At 51.6% G+C, this 17921-nt stretch overlaps 1 protein-coding gene across 13 annotated transcripts in view; it reads right to left on the bottom strand.

Annotated features, from left to right (window-relative positions):
- The window catches only part of PLXNA2 (plexin A2), a 205508-nt gene that overhangs the window by 173556 nt on the left and 14031 nt on the right, over positions 1–17921 (bottom strand). For all 13 annotated transcript variants that reach the window (XM_035722087.1, XM_035722088.1, XM_027610550.2 and 10 more), the window contains exons 2-3: positions 5853–7123; positions 151–333 (exon numbers count right to left, since the gene is read on the bottom strand). In XM_035722087.1, the coding sequence (XP_035577980.1) occupies positions 151–333; positions 5853–7088 (1419 nt within the window). In that variant the 5' untranslated portion in view covers positions 7089–7123. The remainder of the gene's footprint in view (positions 1–150; positions 334–5852; positions 7124–17921) is intronic.

The raw sequence follows: 17921 nt of genomic DNA on the forward strand, positions 1-17921 counted from the left end.
ACTGGAGGAAGCAGCTAGAAGATAAGTCACAAAATGAACCCCTACCTACTCCCCGATTCTAACCCCCTTCAAGACAAGGAAGAGTTGCCTGTATTATATCTCTGCCAACAGCTGGACAGCACTGGGGTGTCTGGGCTCATGGACTCTTACCTTTTTCAGCTTGCCGCTCTTCGTCCCCACAAAAACCACGCTGTAGCCATTGTAAACGTAGGAGGCCACGGAGGTCATGCGGTCCCGGCTGGTGGTATACAGGGTCAGGCCCTCCACTGCAGTCGAGCCTCCCAGCGGCTGGTTGATGTCCAGTCCACAGAAGTTGTCGTCGATGGGGACCGGCTGGAGGGAAGGGACGGGATTGGGGTAAATGACAGCAGAAGTCGGGCAGAGTCTCCTTACACGAGCCCCCACCCAACCGTCAACCCGAGGGCACCAGGCCTCACAGAGGTACACGCGTGGGGTTCAGGAACCTAACACATGCCTCAAACAAAAACATCTCACCAAGGGACTCACAAATCCCACTCTGGCTCCTGTGAAAGCAGAGAAAGGGGTCTGCAGCCTTCCTCACCCTAACCCACAGCCACTCATCCACTCTTCTGCCAAGGGATCAGGGGTCATCTGGAAAGCTGATTGCTTGCACTCATTTTCTGGTCATTTTAATGTCCCTGGGGACCAGACCCTTCTGTAGGCATGCTTCTATTTAGACAGGGGAGATTCTGTCTGGAAGTGTGATGGAAATCACAGGATTTCCATCTGCTGGAGAGGGTTTCTGGTCTTCCTTCGGGCATCCCATTATTCACCAGATCCTATACCAGGGATAGATTGAAATTGATCATCATAACATTGGGCAGGCCCTCATACTTTGGAAAACTTACTTCACCTGCATAAATTTCAGTTTCTTCATTTGTCATACTGCTTGACCACTTTTCTGGGAAAATTATTGAAGAGCAAATGGAAGAATCCATTCCTCAGAGCTTTGTTAAGTCGTACAACGGTTTCTACTATTGTATACTATAGGTCTTCAGCCAGGCTCACAGAGATAGAAACACAAGAGAATGCTGGAGGTGAGAGCCTTCCTGTTACTGGGCTTTTGAAGGGGAGACACTGGGGCACCTTGGAAAGAAGACCACCCTGAGCCAATGAAAAATTCGCTTACCCCAAAGTAGGAAGACCTGAATTCTGGCCTCTGCTCAACTGCTAAGGGGCTGTGTAAACCTAGAACAGTAATATCCTCTCTTGGGCTTGTTAAATGGGATAGTAAATGGATTATTTCTAAGATCTCACTTAGTTAAAAGAAGAAGAAGAACAAGAACAAGAAGAACAAGAAGAAGAACAAGAACAAGAAGAAGACTGCATGCTTCCTGAGGACGGGGGCTGCCAAGGGGTTTGTTTTGCCTGCACAGAGCCTAGCCTGGGGCTGGGTCATGATGGGTCCCCTGAGACACCCCAGCTGACTGTACAACCAGGAATCCTGTGGGCAGAGGCTGCAGACTCCAGGCCAGAAGGAACCCAGAGTCCTGTGTTGGCTGTTCCTCCTGGGTCTGAGTAGGCAGCCCAGAGAAGGAAGGAAATGACTATTGTGGGAAACATAGAAAGCATGAGGGAGAAACCTGCAAACTGTTCCCTTCCGCTTCCTCCTCTCACCCTCACCGGGGAAGAACAAGCTGGTGCATCATTCACTGACAGCTGATTTCCTTGGAAGAATTGGTTTATGAGCTAGGGCATGTGATGGCTAACCCAGGGACTTCCCTTCTGTTTCCTTCTCCGATCCAAAGGGAAGAGAGACTCGGACCTTGTGAGTCCTTGGTGTTTCGTTGCCTCTGATACTGGTGGGAAAGGTGGAGCTGCCCTTGTGTGTGTGTGAGTGTATGGTGTGCCTGTGTGTGTGTGTGTGTGTGTGTGTGTGAATGTATGCATTCTTTAGCAAAGGGACTAACATTCAGGTTAAGGATGACCTTGAACAACTAGATAATAGGGAGACACAGCAGAAGAGATAAGCTCCTCAAGAAGGGAGTGAAGTGGTGGCATGCTGGACAGCTCATGAGGGATGACTGTACACCTGTCTGCATTCAGTGGCATCACACTGGTGGCTTGAACTTGGCCACAGTAGGAGTATTTACACCTTGGAAATTGGCAAGTGCTTCAAATCAGGTGTCCCCACTCCACCCCCACTCTCTGCACATAACCAACTGTGTAATATTTACTAGCACATCACTAGACCCAGTGATGGAAATTTTTAGCTCCCAAGAAAGGCAGCTCAGAGGAATCAGTTACCACGTTTTAAATTTTCTACTTCTCTTTCTTATCGCTACACTGTATGCAGCAGGTACCCTGGTAAGACTCAAGAAATCTAAACTGTAGTCCTGTCGCTACCACTATCCAACCATGTGACCTTGGTATATCACAGACCCTCTCTGAGCCTCTGTAAAGTGAAGGGATTGGACGAGGTGATGGTCAAGCTTTCTTTAGCTCTGAAAGTCCTTGATTCAGGGCTTCAGTTTCTTTCCCACTTTCTCCAGGGGCTGGTAAGGCTGAAAAGTCTGGGCATAGGCATAGTCCAAGCCAAATTCTGAGAAATGATGACAAAAGCAAGAAAACTTGCCAGTGACTATGGATTTCTCTACATTCCTCCTGATTCTAAAATCTCCAGAACTATAAGGGAATTTTTTTTTTTTTCTAGAACCTCAGCCCCTGGAGTTGACTGGCATTTCTTTCTCACTTCTCTAAATTGTCAGGTGTTTCCAAATAGTTGATGCCCCTTTATTTCTACTCAAATGGTGAGAGATTGATGTATGGTTTTCCTTAGCAGCAGCAAGGCTAAACAGAAACAGCTTGGACTCAGAAGTCATATGGGCTGAGCTGATCTCAGATGCCTGCTTTGTCATTAGAGTTGTGTAGATTTAAGTAATTTACTTCAGCTTTGTAAGCTTTTGTTTTTCCATCTGCCAAATGGGGATGATCCTCTTTGCTCCATAGGGTTATACCGAGGCTCGCATAAGATACCACTTAAATTGCCCAGCTCAGTCTTCAGTACAGAGCTTCCATTCAGTGAGTGATAGTCCTCCTCCTCATCCCTTTTCTGGGTGCAAAGCTCAAGTCCTTCATCTGAGAGCTCCATGCCAGTCCAGAGATTATGTTAAAATTAAGCCCTGGGACCACAGCTTCGCTCACCCATCCCTAACTCTCTCCAGGGCCACCAAATATTTCTGGATCCCCACGTCTGGGACTCCTTAGATTATAAAGATTTTAAGCAGCAACTCCTATTCCAGCTTCCCTGCCCACCCTGCTGTAAAGGTTGCACCAGATGAGTGTGACTCTCAGGGGTGGGACAGGGGGCTGAGAAGGGGCTGTTCTCTGAGGTCCTGGTCCCACCTACTGTCACCTCTCTCCCAGTGCCTTTGTTGCTCTTTGGTCACTAGCCCAGGCTTGTCTCTCTGCAAGCCACTGGAGCCAGAGAAGGGTGTAGGCTTCCTCTTCCCTCTGGCTCAGAAGCAGGCAGGAATCAGCAGTTTCCTCCTGACAAGGCCCCCTCTGGGCAATGGGAACCAGGCAGGACTCTGGAAGGGGGTTAACCCTTGCATTTCCTCTCCACCTCTCCTGACTGGTTGGGGACCATAAGGTACAGAATATCAGTGCTGTAAAGAACTTTGGAGATTATCTAGTTCAACCTCCTCATTTAATAAAAGTGAAATAATATGGGTGCCTAGGTGGTACAGTCGGTTAAGCATCTGACTCTTGGTTTTGGCTCAGGTTGTGATCTCAGGGCCCTGATCTCAGGGTTGTGAGATCGAGCCCCTTATCAGGCTCCACGCTCAGGTGGGAGTCTGCTTGAGATTCTCTCTCCTCCTCCCTCTGCCCCTCTGGCCCATGTGCTCCCTCTCTCTCTCTCTCTGTCTCTCTAAAATAAATAAATAAATCTTTAAAAAAAATAAAAGTGAAACAAGAGCAAATAACCGGTTCTGTCATTGTGATTAATATTAACAATTATAGCTTCCATTTACTGAATACTTATTATGTGTCAAGTATGGTGCTAAGCACTTCATATACATTTTCTATTTGATCTCCATAACAGTCATAAAAAGAGGGCAGTCTTATCTCTATTTTAAAGATGAAAAATTACAATTCAGACCAAATACATAGCTTGCCCAGAGTCATACAGTTTTAAGTGGCAGAACTGATTTTTAAGTACAAATCCACTGGACTTCAAAGTCTATTGTCTTAGCCACTATCCTATCATACCAAGCAAATGATGGTGGGAACAGAAGCACAGATGAGGCATGACATGTTTTCTTGCTTTAAGATGTGGTTTTTGCTTCCGATAGCAGGCACCCTCAATTTAGGGTACACAAAAGGCCATACGGGCCCCTTGGTCTCAGATTTTTCCCCAGGCTGCAAATCCAGAGGCCACGACACTTTGCAGAGAAATCTGTCTTAGCACTTGTCACACATCCTGATAGTTAACTAATAATGGGTAAACCTAACACAGTGCTAATCTGTGCCATGTATTATCTTATCTGATCATCCCACGAGGTAGCATGATGATCCCCATTTCACAGATGATAATGTAGAGACATTAAATTACCTTTGAAGCCAGGAAGCGGCACAGATAGTATCTGGACCGTGATCTTTGTCTCTGAGGCCCAAACTCCTAGCCACTGTATTACATTGCCAGTATCTCCCTCTCTTTCCCTCTCCCTTTCTCTCTCTTTCCCACTAGATTATGAGACATGTGAGAGTAGTTATCACATCTTTTTTATGTGTGCATCCCCAGTGCCCGGGACAGTCCTAGGCACTCAGAACATCTTCAATAGTCTCTTGTTAAATGGATGGATGGGTGGATGAATGGATGGGTGATGGATGGATAGAGGGAGGGATGAATGGAAGGATGGATGGATGGATGGATGATGGACGGACAGATGGGTGGATGTATAGATTGCGGTGACCACTTAGATGGCAGCATCTTGACCCTCTGTCAGGACAGTGCTCGCCACTGATGTTCTTGTATCTGCTGTCCTCAGGTCTGGATCCCGAGCTTCCCTTCCTCTCCTCTTTTCCCTTTGCCCAGACGCTGGATTCTTCTTCCCTAGTTTTCAATCTACCAGTCAAGCTTGACTCCTTTCCCTCTCCTCCGACTTACATATCCCTCTGACTACTCGACTCCTGCACTTGGCTTCCCAGTGGCCTACAAAGCCCTCCATGTACACGATCTGGTCCCTGTCATTGCTGCCCGGCTTCATCCCCTACCACTGTTTCTCCCACACGCCCCGATCCAGCTGCAGCGGCCTCCCTACCTCTTCACACACACCAGGAATGCCCTGAATTCTTTGCACTTGCTGCTCCCTCTCCGGAATGTTTTCCCCAGATAGCAACATGACTCACTTCCTTACCTTCCTCAGTCTTTGCTCAAATGCCACTTTTTCAATGAATCAATCTTCCTGGGTACTGCCCCTCCCTCTTCCCTGCTTCATTTTTCTCTACAGTAATTATCGTCATCTGACAGACTACACATCTCAGGTATTTATTTGTCACCCCTCACTCATGAAAGCTCCACGAAGGCAGGGCACTTCTCTGGCTCGGTGGCTTCAGAAGCCGGCCCGGCCTACACCGGTGCCTGGTGTGGTGCAGGCACTCGCTGTGCATTTTTGGAACGACTCGGTGGATCAACACACACACTCCAAGTGTCGGGTCTAGGTCAGGCTCTGTGTTCCTGGTTCTAACCAGATAACGTGAACCTGAAAACCCCTGTCTTTTGAGGCCGTGGGTGGCCCAGTTGAACAGGGTGCGCACCGGGTCACCCGCCAGAGAATGGACGCCGGGAGGGCGGGAGCAGGGGGAGAGGGAGGGGAGCGCCTCCTTACCGCCTTGGTGCACTGGACGTCCTTCCCCAGGAGCCAGTTGAGCTCCAGGTTGCCCTCCCCCTGGTAGCAGGACTGCAGGCGCTCCTTGATCTGCAGGTTGATGGCCCGAATGGGGAAGGCACAGAGGGCAGAGTCGTCTGGCGGGTGGTGGTACTGCTTCTGCCCTTTGGAGAAGATAGCAAAGAGCACATCATCCTGGCCACTGATATTGAAGGCCTGGGCCAGGGAGTCCCCGGGTTTGGCGAGGTAAGCGGCCTGCAGGAGGCGGTACTCCACGCCGGCCCGAGTGCAGCCGAAGGGCAGGGACACGTAGGAGTGGAACTTGGGATCGTCCTTGCAGAGGCGAACGATGCGGGACGTGTAGAACAGGTCCCCCGCCGAGTTGATGGCCACGCCCTCAGGGGTCTCGGGCTGCACCGTCAGGAAGTAGACGAAGCCCCCGCTGGCGAAGCCGTAGATGTAGAAGATGTCGAAGTGGGCGACCAGGGCCAGGGTGTCGGAGGGGATCTTGATGAGGGAGGAGACGAAGTCGCTGTGCAGCTCGTAGTCGAGCATGGCGGACGACTCGGGGTCGCGGGGCAGCTTCCGGCTGGACAGGGTTGGGAAGTAATCCTGCTTGCCGTCCACGGCGGTGCCGATGAACAGCTTGCCGTCCTCGCCGTCCGAGCGCACAATCACGCCGTACATCGTGCCGGTCTTGTTGACGCTGGACAGGTAGTGCTCCTTCTTGTGCGACGGCTCCACCAGGATGAACAGGTCGTCCAGCCGCAGCAGCTTGCACACCCCTTGGTAGAGGCTCCCGCAGGCCAGCAGGCGGTTCTCCGAGTAGTCGATGATGAGCAGCTTGTTGACGTTGTTGGTGAGGGTCAGCACCTCGCCGCAGGGCTGCACGATGAGCGGTGGGTAACAGGACTTGTTGTCCTCTTCAGGCCCCGTCTTGTGAGCCACCTGGATGGTCAGGTTGCCCGTCAGCTTGTACACCCGGTTGATGGCCCCCACGTATACTGCCCCCGTGCCTCGGTGCACGGTCAGGTGGTTGAAGGTCCAGTCCCGGTTCTCCGAGTGGAAGGTGCTGAACTGAGGCATGCCGGCGACCCCGGGGGCCAGCAGCACCCAGACCATGGAGAGCAGGACCACAGCCCAGCTGTCGGCCTCTGCAGCCCGTGGCCAGGGCCGCCTCTGTTCCATTCTGAGTGGGGCCGAGGGAAGGAGGACACAGATCCTCGGAGCTCTCATCTACTCCACCTTCCTGGGCTGGCCCTCACATGGTTCTGGAAGACACAAGGCAGACTGGTCAGACGGAAAAAACAAATCCTGGGAGGAGGGGGTAGGATGGCTTGACCCAGGGTCCCAATCCCGGCTAGCTCTGAGTCTCTTCCTTCTGTGTTTTGGTTTTTCTATTTTTAATATACTCTCCCCCTCTTTGGGATGTTCAGGGAATCCTGTTATCTATTTTGGTCTCCAGCCTCTACGCTGTAAAATACTTTTTTTTTTTTTTTTTACTTTACAAAGCATCTCTATTTCTGTCTTCTTAAGACAACGTTTTTATCTCTTGGAGAGGTTAAAAGACTGTTTAAGTTCACCCAGCCAGTCGATCCGAGCGTCAGCGCTAAAGCCGGTCTTCCCTACCCGGGTGTCATGTCTGTCCTCTCTCGGTCAAGTGGAAATCTCTCCTGTTTTGAAAAGCTTGTTTAGAAGGCCCTCTTCCAGGCTCTCTAGGTCAACTACTCCCAGAGCCTGATGTCACCACTAAAATTCCTTCTTATTCCAGACCACCCAGCCCCTCACACTGCTGCATTTCAGCGCTTTCTCGTGCTCTGCCCTCCACAGGGAAGGAGAAGAGCTGTTCATCCTGAAAAACAGTGCCCCCCACTGCTCCTCAGCTTCGTCGTCTCCAGAAAGGAGAGGCCCTGAGTGTTAGCTGTTGAAACTTGTTAGAAAAGTGAAATACGGGGAGACTGATAGGACCGGGGTTCTCACGTGTGCCATTCAGGGGCCTAAACAGCCCCAGGGAGCAGTGTGGACACCCCCCAACACACTGCTTTGGGACAGGGGGATGGCAGCCACCACCTTTCTGGTGAGCCGAAGGTGCTCCCACTTTGGCCTCTCTACAGGTGAAGCCCGGGAGGAGCCGGCCTCCTTGCTGAGGGGGACTGGCTACCTGAGTCCGGCTTCAGCCACCTGGGCAAGAGTTCTGGGTTTCGAGAACGGGGGGAGGAGCAAAGGGAGGCGAGTCGATGGTCAGTCTCATTCCAGCCCCTGCTGGGGCCCCGTGACTGTTGAAGGAGGCATGAAGTCCATGCCAGGCCTCAGCCTGTCCTGCCTGAAGTCCAGTCACTCTCCTGTTCCGACTCTGCTCCTCCTTCCCCTCCGACCCCCAGACCCTAAGGCTTTTCTGTATTCTAAGGAAGCTGCCCAGGAGGGCAAGGTGGGGCTCCTGTGAACAGCTTCCAGACTCCTGGGCAGAGTGGATGGGAGAGTAGAGCTTGTCCCATCTCTAAGAGCACTGCCCCTGACTGTCAGGGACAGGGACAGGGGCAAGGCAGCGAGCTGTCTGGCAGAGAAATCTCTCCAGCTGGACAGACTGTCCGGCAACCTTCTCAGACAAGTCCAGACAGAACTCTGGGCAGGAATGGAAACAACCAAACCAAGGATGGAGAATTTGCTCCAAGACGGCTTAGGAGAGACGTGTCTCCTTCAACTCCTCGCCCCCCCCGCGTCCCCCCCCCCCAAATCTGGCTGGAATGGGTTAGAATTAGAACAGGCGCCACCTTGGAAATCCGCAGTTTTTGCTCTGTGTCTTTAGAAACGCTCCTCTTCAAGGCCTGACAGCCACCATGGTGCCAGAGCGAGGCCCCACCTGACCACCCTCCTCCAACCAGGCTCCACTGGGGTGTTCTGGGGTGACTCATGAGGCCCCAGGCTTCCTTGGAAAGAGGAAGGCACCAGCGGCATGAGGCCCAGGCTGACCTCAGCGGCTCCGACACAGCCCTTCCGGCCCCACGCGCGCACCAGCAAAGCCTCCCGACAGACAGGGCTTTCGGTTTGGAAACCAGAGGTTATTTTTAGTGACGTCCTGGGGCCGGTAGCAGGACGTGAATTCCTCAAGAGGAGTTGTGGAAAGGAAATAACAGAATCCTCCCATTCTGCAGCTGGATTGGGAACGACCAGAGACCATTCTGGGCATGCCCCTGTCTCTGGGTAGGAAAGCTCCTTTGGCCCGGCAGAGGGCAGGGTGTCCCATGAGGAGCTGTGAGGGAGGCCGTGGAAGTGTCACCACCCCACATGTGGGGTTTGGCCATTGAGAAAGTGTGCTCTCAGATACCCTGGCACTGAGCTGGTGAATGTTACATTCCTGCCTTCTCCACAACATGCGTGCAGCATACATGTTTAGCCCGTGTCTGGAGGAAGAAGGTTCTGGTAGCAGAGATAACACCAAAGCACACGGTGTGAGGTTAAGATCAACCATGTCACCCCACGCCCCACCCCCCCGGCTCCCCGGCTCACTCTCCTCCTGAGGCACAGTTTGAATAGTGAGTGGCTTTTGTTAGGCACAATTTGGGGACAAGTTGGGCTCTGGGGCAAGCCAAGTCTCATCCCCCTTTCTGGCAGAATGAGGGCAATGACAGAAGGTACCTCTCAAGGTTGTCACGAGAGCGAATGAGATGACGTGGGGAACCTCTTAGCATGGCGCCTGGCACACAGTCAGTGCTCAACTTGTGCCAACTGTTATTATCATCACTGAAGCCTCCCCAGGAGACTGCACTTCAGGAATCCTGCTGGAGCACCTGAGCTCCCTTTTTGCTCATAGTCTTCCTTTCCATGGGAATAAACACTGTGGGTAGACCTTGAGGCCCAGCTCTCCCTGACCCAGTGAAGGCGCTCAATCTCGGAAGCCTGTGTTAGGGGAAAGGGAATAGATCCAAGGTGATCTTCTCTCTCATACTACTGCACAAGTCCCAACAAAGCCTCTCAGCAGCCGGCAGAGAGGCTGGTAGAAGTACAGAATGCTGGGAGGTAAACTATGAATGGAAAAATGGCGTGATAGCTATGAAGTCTTAGGGCAGGAGGAAGAGTGCGGCGGTGGGGGGGGGGACTCGGGAACACAGGATTCAAATCCTGCCTGTGTCCCCCCATGAGTACTACGGCTTTAAACTGGTCTAGCATCTTCCTGAGCCTATTTCTTTGATCTTAAAATAAAGAGTGCTTGAATTAACCAGTTTGTAAGACTTCTTCTTTCAGATGAAGTGATAACCTTGAGGCTTGTTTCCTTTATCTTCTAGAGTTTGTCATTGAGACTGAGGTCCTTCCACACTACCTGGTAAGGCTGGTTGGGCCAGGAGTTCTCAACAGACCACTATAGTGGGCTGTTTCCCTCTCATTCCTTTTTGTCACAAGGTCTATCCTCGGGATACCATCCATTCCTTTATCAACATCTATTCTGGGACCGAAAGCTCCTGGGACCTTCTGATCTTGAAGCAGCAGGTACTGTTGCACAGGAGTCAAGAGAAGGCATGGTCTGCAGTGCAGGGCTGGCAAGGGAGGCTCACGGTCCACTTTGGGAATGTGGCTTTCCCAAGGACAACGGACTTAACAGCCAAATTGGGAGCCTCCATCTCTCCATGCCAAGGCTGATATTACCAAGTAGCCATTGGCAGGGCCAGCTGGCAAGGATCAGGTCTCCTATCTGAGTTCAGAGGAAAGCAGAACGTTTGTTCCTCTGGTGAGAGACAGTGTGCTCTAATGGTTAAATGCATGAGCTCTGAACTTAGCTGCTTGGATTCAAACAGAGCCAACAGCTGTGTGAACTTGGTCAAGGTACGTAGCCACTCTGTGATGCTCTGTCCTTATCTATCTAAAATGGGATTAGCAGTGGTATCTATCTCATAGGATTATGACGATGAAGTCAGTTAATACATAGAACGCGCTCAGAATGATGTCCATTTGAAACGTTCCAGAGACATTAGCCTTTATTATTAATAATTTATTTGTCAATATTTCCAGCTCTTCATGAACTCCGCCATTCCATGACCTGTCTTAAAATGAATTCTCCAGCCTCGGTTTGGTAGAAGCCAGCAAACATGTGCCTATGACTTTGTATACCCAGTATTTCTTCCTAATACCAGCTGTCTAATGTCAACCTGGGGAGTTTTCCCTTAATGATGCCTCCTTCTTTCCATCACTTCTCTCTCTGTGGCTGTTTGTGAAGTCAGTTTGTCAGATGCATTCTCAAGAGCCAAAACCTGCCTATCCTCTCTTCTCCCCACCTCCAGTCCCAATTCAGGACATGCTGCTCCAGGACACTCGCCCTATCAGCCAAGCCTCTAGAGACGTGTTACTCAGAGCACGCTGCATGCCAAGGAGAGGCCACACTTGCCTCTTTGGGAAGCAAGTATCACTGAATATTTTATTTGGAGGGCTTGATGACACCGTCTCCCTGATCAAGATTCAGGAGGCAGGTGTTGGGGACAGCCAGTGGAAGCATCTAATACCTTCCAGATCAGCTGCTATAGGTGTCAGAGGTAAAGCAGGGAGGAAATGACAATCAGGCACTTCCAGTTCAGCTCAGGGCAGGACTCTCTCCTCCCCACCTACCTGCTCTGGTGTCTCTTCCCAGGAGGTCTGGGTGATGTGCCTCTATGCTTTCACTTGGTCTCCGTTGTAGCAAAAGGAGCCAATAGGAAGAGGAGTTAGAGTCGGGATACCATCCTTCCTTCCTTCCTTCCTTCCTTCCTTCCTTCCTTCCTTCCTTCCTTCCTTCCTTCCTTCCTTCCTTCCTTCTTTCCTTCCTTCCTTCCTTCCTTCCTTCCTTCCTTCCTTCCTTCCTTCCTTCCTTCCTTCCTTCCTTCCTTCTTTCTATAAAGAAGCCACAGATCATGGAAAGAAAAAATTTTCCAACGTGACCCCAAATGAGTCACGGACAGGCTAGACCTTGTGACAAAAAGCCTTGTGCTTCCTCTGCTGTAGGTGAAAGGGTCCTGGGAGTCAGTTATGTTCCACCTCGAGACTGCCCCGTTTGAGGGAAAGAAGGTGCCTTTGATGGTGGCAGTCCCCCGATGGGCAGAAGTGAGCCTGCCGCCAGGCCTGGGCAGGGAGTGAGTACGCAGGGCAGACTCAAGGAGGCAAGGGACTAGGGGCTGAGGGGGATGAAAGAGCCACGGTCAATGGCTCCTTTCTCTGTCGGGAGAACAACCTCTTTTGACCTACTCAAAGCTGCAGCCGCTGTGATGTGCTGGAATGGCACCCACATTGTGACTTGGGGGCTCTGCTGTCCATGCCACTTCCCTCTGGGCTGCAGACAACCTCACAGATAGGCCAGATGTAGTCTAAGCAGCAGGAAGCCTCTTCTTCCCAAAGAGTTAGAACTGCAGCAGGAGAGACTAAAGTTAGATATGAAGAGGGACATCCTGTCTAGAGAGGATTCCTGGGCTTTGTGCCAAGGAGACTATGGGCTTTTCTAACAGTGAATTTTCCCAACGGCTGTCTAGGAAGACGTTTACCCAGAGGCAAGGGATTGGTCCCAATGACCTCAGAAGGCTCCTTTGGGTTTAAGATTTCTATGAATTAAAGTCTACGAGGATAAAACGTCTACATGTGCGATCCTGGGGCCCTGGCTTGTCCCCTGTGGGCGGCATGATCCTGAAGGACCTGTCATAATGTCATCTGTGCAGTCGTACATGCAAACATGCCGAGCGTCACTCTGTCTAACACGGACCTCGGAGGTAGTCCAGGCACGTTGGGCAGCACAAGGTGAGCGAGAGGGCGAACGCAAAGGCCCCGGGTAATGCTGACAGCTGAAAGGCCTCAATTAGAGTGAAAGGAGTTATCTGGTATTTAAATAATTATTAGATTGAAGGAATAATCATGGGTTTGAGCTGATTTTTTCCCCACTGTCACCCTGATGGCGTCTATAATATTATTATTCAAATGCCCATGATTCTCATTGAGGAGAGAGACCAGGAGCAAGAGGAGAGAGTGGGGGAGGGGGCAGTGAGCACTGAGGGACGGGAGGGAGGCTCATTTAATCTCCATGTGACAGGGCTGCAGGAGGTACGATTAGTCTTTTTCTTATTTCAGCTGTCACTCATGCACAGACACCGAAGATTGTTATTAGCGTATTTTATGCACGCGATTTAAAGGGAAAAGGGGGGGGGGTTGTGGGGAGAGGGAGAATTTCCTACAGAAAATAAAGCGACCAAAGGAACAATTTAGATGTCACTGCTATACCAGCTGGGTTTGCTTCATTAATCGAATGTCATTTTTTTCCCCAGACTCTGTGCTGTTATGTGAAGTTAAGTGACTACATCTCGCCCCGGAGCGAGAGGAAGAAGGTGAGGGGAGCCAGAGGGGGCAAACGGGCCTCTGCCTACCTGGCCTCTTGGCATCTGACCCTGAGGAGGTGGGATCCATGATACTGGATGATAGGGTGGTGCTCCGGTGTGTGTCGTCGGGACAGCTTCTGGTGACAGTTTCTACCCAGCCACCGGCTCTCACTGTGAGCAGGGAGATGCCCCAGCAGTCTGTCCCTGGGATTCCTGTCACACGTGGGTGGGCCAGAGCCAGTGGCCAAGCATCAAGGAGTAAGAGAAGGCAATGTGGGGTGGCCCTAAGAGTCCCGACCAGCAGTGAGAGAGGACCCCATATTCCAGGCGGTGAGGCAGTGAGGGTCTGGGTGACCAGAGCTGTGTGCGCTTCTCTGCTCCAGATCCCATGTGATGACGTGACAGCAAGGGACTTGACCTCTCAGAAGACACAGTGGGCAGAGGCAGGGTGACAGGGCAAAAGTGCAGAGGCTGGGTCCCGGCAAGAAAGGCAGGAAGGCAGGCGCTCGGAGTTCAGTCATGAACCCCCCGAATTCGTGTGTTGAGGTCCTAACTCCCAGTGCCTCAGAATATGACTGTTATTTGGAGAACAGTGACTTTATAGAGGTAATTAAAATGAGGTCATTAGGTTGGGCCCTGATCCAAATGACTGGTGTCCTTACAGAAAGGGGGAAATTTGGACACAGAGGCATAGGCACAGAGGGAAGAAGATCAGGTGGAGAGACACAGAGAGAAAGAAGACGGCCCTCGACAGGCCTAGGAGAAAAGGCTGGCGCTGACCCTCCCCTCGTGGCCCTTGCAAGGAGCCGCCAGCCTCACAGACACGACCTGTAGCCTCCAGAACCGAGACGACACATTTTAGTTGTTGCAGTCCCCCCGTTGGTGGCACTTCGATAGAGCAGCCCTAGAGAACTAACAGAGCGGGGGTGGGGTGGGGTGGGGTGGAGTGGGGGGGAACAACGTTCTCTACCATCTTGGCTGGGGGTTGGGGGGAGGGTTGTGTAGACAGGCCCGTGCAAGCACGCGCATTTGCATCTGCCATCGCGGGCGAAGTATTAGAGATGTCAATCTCCACGTCTCCGTGGGAACTGATGGCAGCAAACACACCTCCTCTTTCACCCAGCACCAAACAGAGGCCCAGAGACCTCAACCGCGTGGCCTTTCACCACTTCGTCCCCAGTGGGATCAGAGATGGTATTTGCCGTCTCTCGCTTGTGGGGCTTTTCCTGCAGACTGGTTCCCATTCTCTCTGCTGCACCTGCCCAGAGGAGTGGGGGTGTCACCTGCAGACCCTTAGAACCCTATGGGATATTCTGTGACTCCTTCCAACCCACCCCAGCTCCTCTCCCAGCCCTGTTACCGGACCATTGCTTGTTTTTACACCAGGCGAGGGGTTTCTGTTGTTTTTGTTCCCAGCTCTCCCCGTGGGCTCTGATGGGGCCCTGGAAACCACACCAGCTCTCCCAGGGCCTTAGCAAAGCATGCAGTGTTTGTCCTCTCCCCCCACAGGCTGTAAAAGCTTGGAGGTGTCTCCCTGAATTATGAAGGGTTCCAAAGACACATACACACTTGAGGGCCGGTGGAGGGGAGGGGGCTCGCTTTGCAAAGTCAAAACAAGATTCATTACCCTGGGGCCAGAAGCAGGGAGATACACCGCCTGACCCTGCAGACCTGCCCCATATGTCATGGGCCTGTCAGAAATCTCCCAGAATTCCCTTTATTATCTAAAGGTCGCCACCCGGGCAGCGCTGAGAGAGCCCATGGTCTAAACTAAACTACAAGAGCAATCAATTTCAAGCAGCTGCCTGCCCCGCCACCCCTCCCCCGCTTCCATGGGCTCTGCCCTCTTCAACCCCCTCTGGGGGATGGCCAGGGAGGAGCATGACTGGCCATGGCCACCCCACCCCTGGGGCAGAAAGAATTTCGGCAAGTTAGCGGGACTCTGAACATCCAGCCCTGGGAGCAAGCCTGCCCTCTGCACTGCGTGGGGCCTTGAAAGGTCGCTCCGCTTCTCCCCTGACTCTGAGCTGGCCCCTGCTTCAACCATCCTAGAAGTGGGGTTACTGTTCTGGTAGGCATTCTGGGATGAACGGACAGAAAAAGAAATTCTCAGTCTCCTTCCAAAGGCAGGCTAGGCATCAATGTGGGGGATATGGCTTTGCTAAGCCGAGTCAGATTCATGCTAGGAGCCTTCGTACCCCAGGGGCCATGGGTAGCATAAAATAGCCACTGCTATTTGCTTCCTATAACACAAAACAATAAAGAAGAGCTACTGTTATTATGTTATTTATTAACCCCTTGCTGTGTGGCACACTGCGCTAGATCCTTTGCATACGCACTGGAGTTTTGTGATTATCTTGAGAGATGGGTAGTCTTCTCCCCATTTCGCTGATGAAAAGCCCAAATCTCAGCGAGGCTGAGGTGTCATTCGGCTAGGAAGGAGGACCTTCTGATGGCCATGTTTTCCCCACTATTCCGCTTTGCCTACCTATTTAGATGTTATTTTTCAACCAAACCCTCTTATCACTGGTCTGGGAAAACCCAGTAGAATGTTAAGGAAGATCTGGCAAGTACTTTACTTTAAAGGTCAAAACCTGAGCCTCTCATTTTATTTTGGTAATGAAGCAGGGCTGGGATGTGTGGGGAGGTGTGGGTTGAGATATCTGTTACATGGTGGATTTGGGGGCTGTTTTGTGGCAAGGGGTCTGCTAGCTGGCAGTCACCTTCCAGAGACATTCCAAATGATCTTTCCAAGGAGCCTGGAGACGTTATCTCCTGCCTTCTCACCCCAACCTTACTGAACACGGGAGAGCCACGGGGCTCTGAGGTTGAAATGGGGCAGGAGAGCAGGACACAGGGTAGAAAGTACCTGACTAAATTGTTAAATAAATTACGGTTACTCCACATAATGGCGTATTATGCTGCCATTAACTGTAATGTTTTCAAAGAATAATGACACAGCTCCAATTCACAGCAGCGGGAGAGAAAGGGAGAGGAAGAAACAACCCAAACAAAACACCAGGCGTTCACCTCGGCTCTCTGGCGATGGCCTGGCCCTAAACACCACTTGCTTTCCCCTGCAAGCTGCCCCGTCTTTCCTCTCTTGAAGGAAAACTGTAATGGCCCTGGCCATTCCCTGGCACTTCCTCCTTCTCGAGCAGACCCTCCTGCCTCTCTGCTCCCTGGTGGCTCCCAGAGCTGGCCACTGACCACTGACATGCTCCAGGGACAAGGAGCACTCCCCTACCACTGTTGCTTCGTCCTCATGGCAGGGAAAGAAGGGAGCCACTGGGGCCAGATCAAGGTGCATTTTTAAAACCCAGCCCTTTTCCAAAAGTCAGGCTTTCCAAAGTTCAAGAGTGGGTCTCTTTACCAGCAAGCCTGGTGTCTCCTTGAGACATGTAAGACTGGCCCAGAGACTATCCGCAGACACAGACTCTGGCAGCGAAGATTTGGCCACAAATCTCCTCCCCGGTGTGCCTCGTACTGCATCATTTCCTGTGCTTCGAACTCCTTGTCTATTTGCCAGGCACATGGCCAAGTGTGATATCCACCTATGGCAACTCCTTCTGTTGCCCAGATACACTCAAGGCTGGACTGCCAAGTACCCAAGTTCAAGTTCTTCCCAAGCTGGCTCTTCTTTCTACAGCTTCCCTTTCCCCCTCTCCCAGAGTGACTCCACTCCCAACAAACCGGTTCACGTGCTGAGTCCCCAGGACACCTTGCAGAATTTCACGGCCACAGCTGCTCTCCCTGGAGCACCTGTCTCAACTTTCTTCTTGGCTTATCCAAGCCCTGTGCGTCCTTCAAAGCTGTAGGAAGCCTCTAGGATATCCCCACCCCTAATCACCTCTCTCTCCTCCAAAGTCAACCAGAAACTGTTGTTTTTAGCACATGCTGCATTGTTGTTGCTGGCTCTCTTGTTAGATGACTGTGTGCTATCTCTCCGTGGAATTAGAGGCTCCCAGGTAAGAGTGCAGGAATAATCTTTGTGTTCTTCGGCATCCCATGCAGGGGTAGCATGATGCCTCTCACTCAGTTCTGTGCTCAGAGCAGGGGAGAGCGGACATGGAGATGCTCATGTGCTTTTCTCAGCGACTAGTCTGCCCTTAGACGAGGCGTGAACTAACGCCCTTGGCTCAACGATTTGCCGTAACTGACAGAGGTAATGAAGAAGGGGTGAACCGTTCGGGAAGGTTCATCTTGAACCCGCTGGGGAAATAGCAAATGTCACTGGGAGGTGGATGAGGTGGGCAGAAGGATGAAGAAGAATAGGAGGGGCCACCAGCTCTGTCGGTGAAGGACGCACAACACAGACAGAGCTCGTGCAGGAAAAGGCAAGAAAGCTCAAAGACACAAACTGAACAAGTTCAAAGATCACACAAAATGTGTATAATAAATGGCCAACTGACAGCGAGAGTGATCAAGCGCAGAGTGGGGTGGGGTGAGAATCCCCTCAGAAGGCTCTGGAACAGGGCTCTTCTGTAAGGGGGTCAAATGGTGCGTGTGGCCAGGCAGCAGGCAGAGGGAAGACACTGTGGGCTTTGGGAACAGACCTGGGCTCTGGTCTCGCTTAATCACTTCCTAATTCGGTGACCTTGAACCTGTTATTTAACCTCTTGGGGCCCTAGTTTCCCAGCTGTGGAAGGACACCTCGCAGAGCTGTGGTGAGAATCCATGAGACAATGGGTGTGGAAAGTGTTCCGCAAACTCTATCGCTTTGGATAAACACCAGTGACTCTTGTTT

Source organism: Zalophus californianus, chromosome 10 (genome assembly GCF_009762305.2).
Source record: "Zalophus californianus isolate mZalCal1 chromosome 10, mZalCal1.pri.v2, whole genome shotgun sequence".
Lineage (NCBI taxonomy): Eukaryota > Metazoa > Chordata > Mammalia > Carnivora > Otariidae > Zalophus > Zalophus californianus.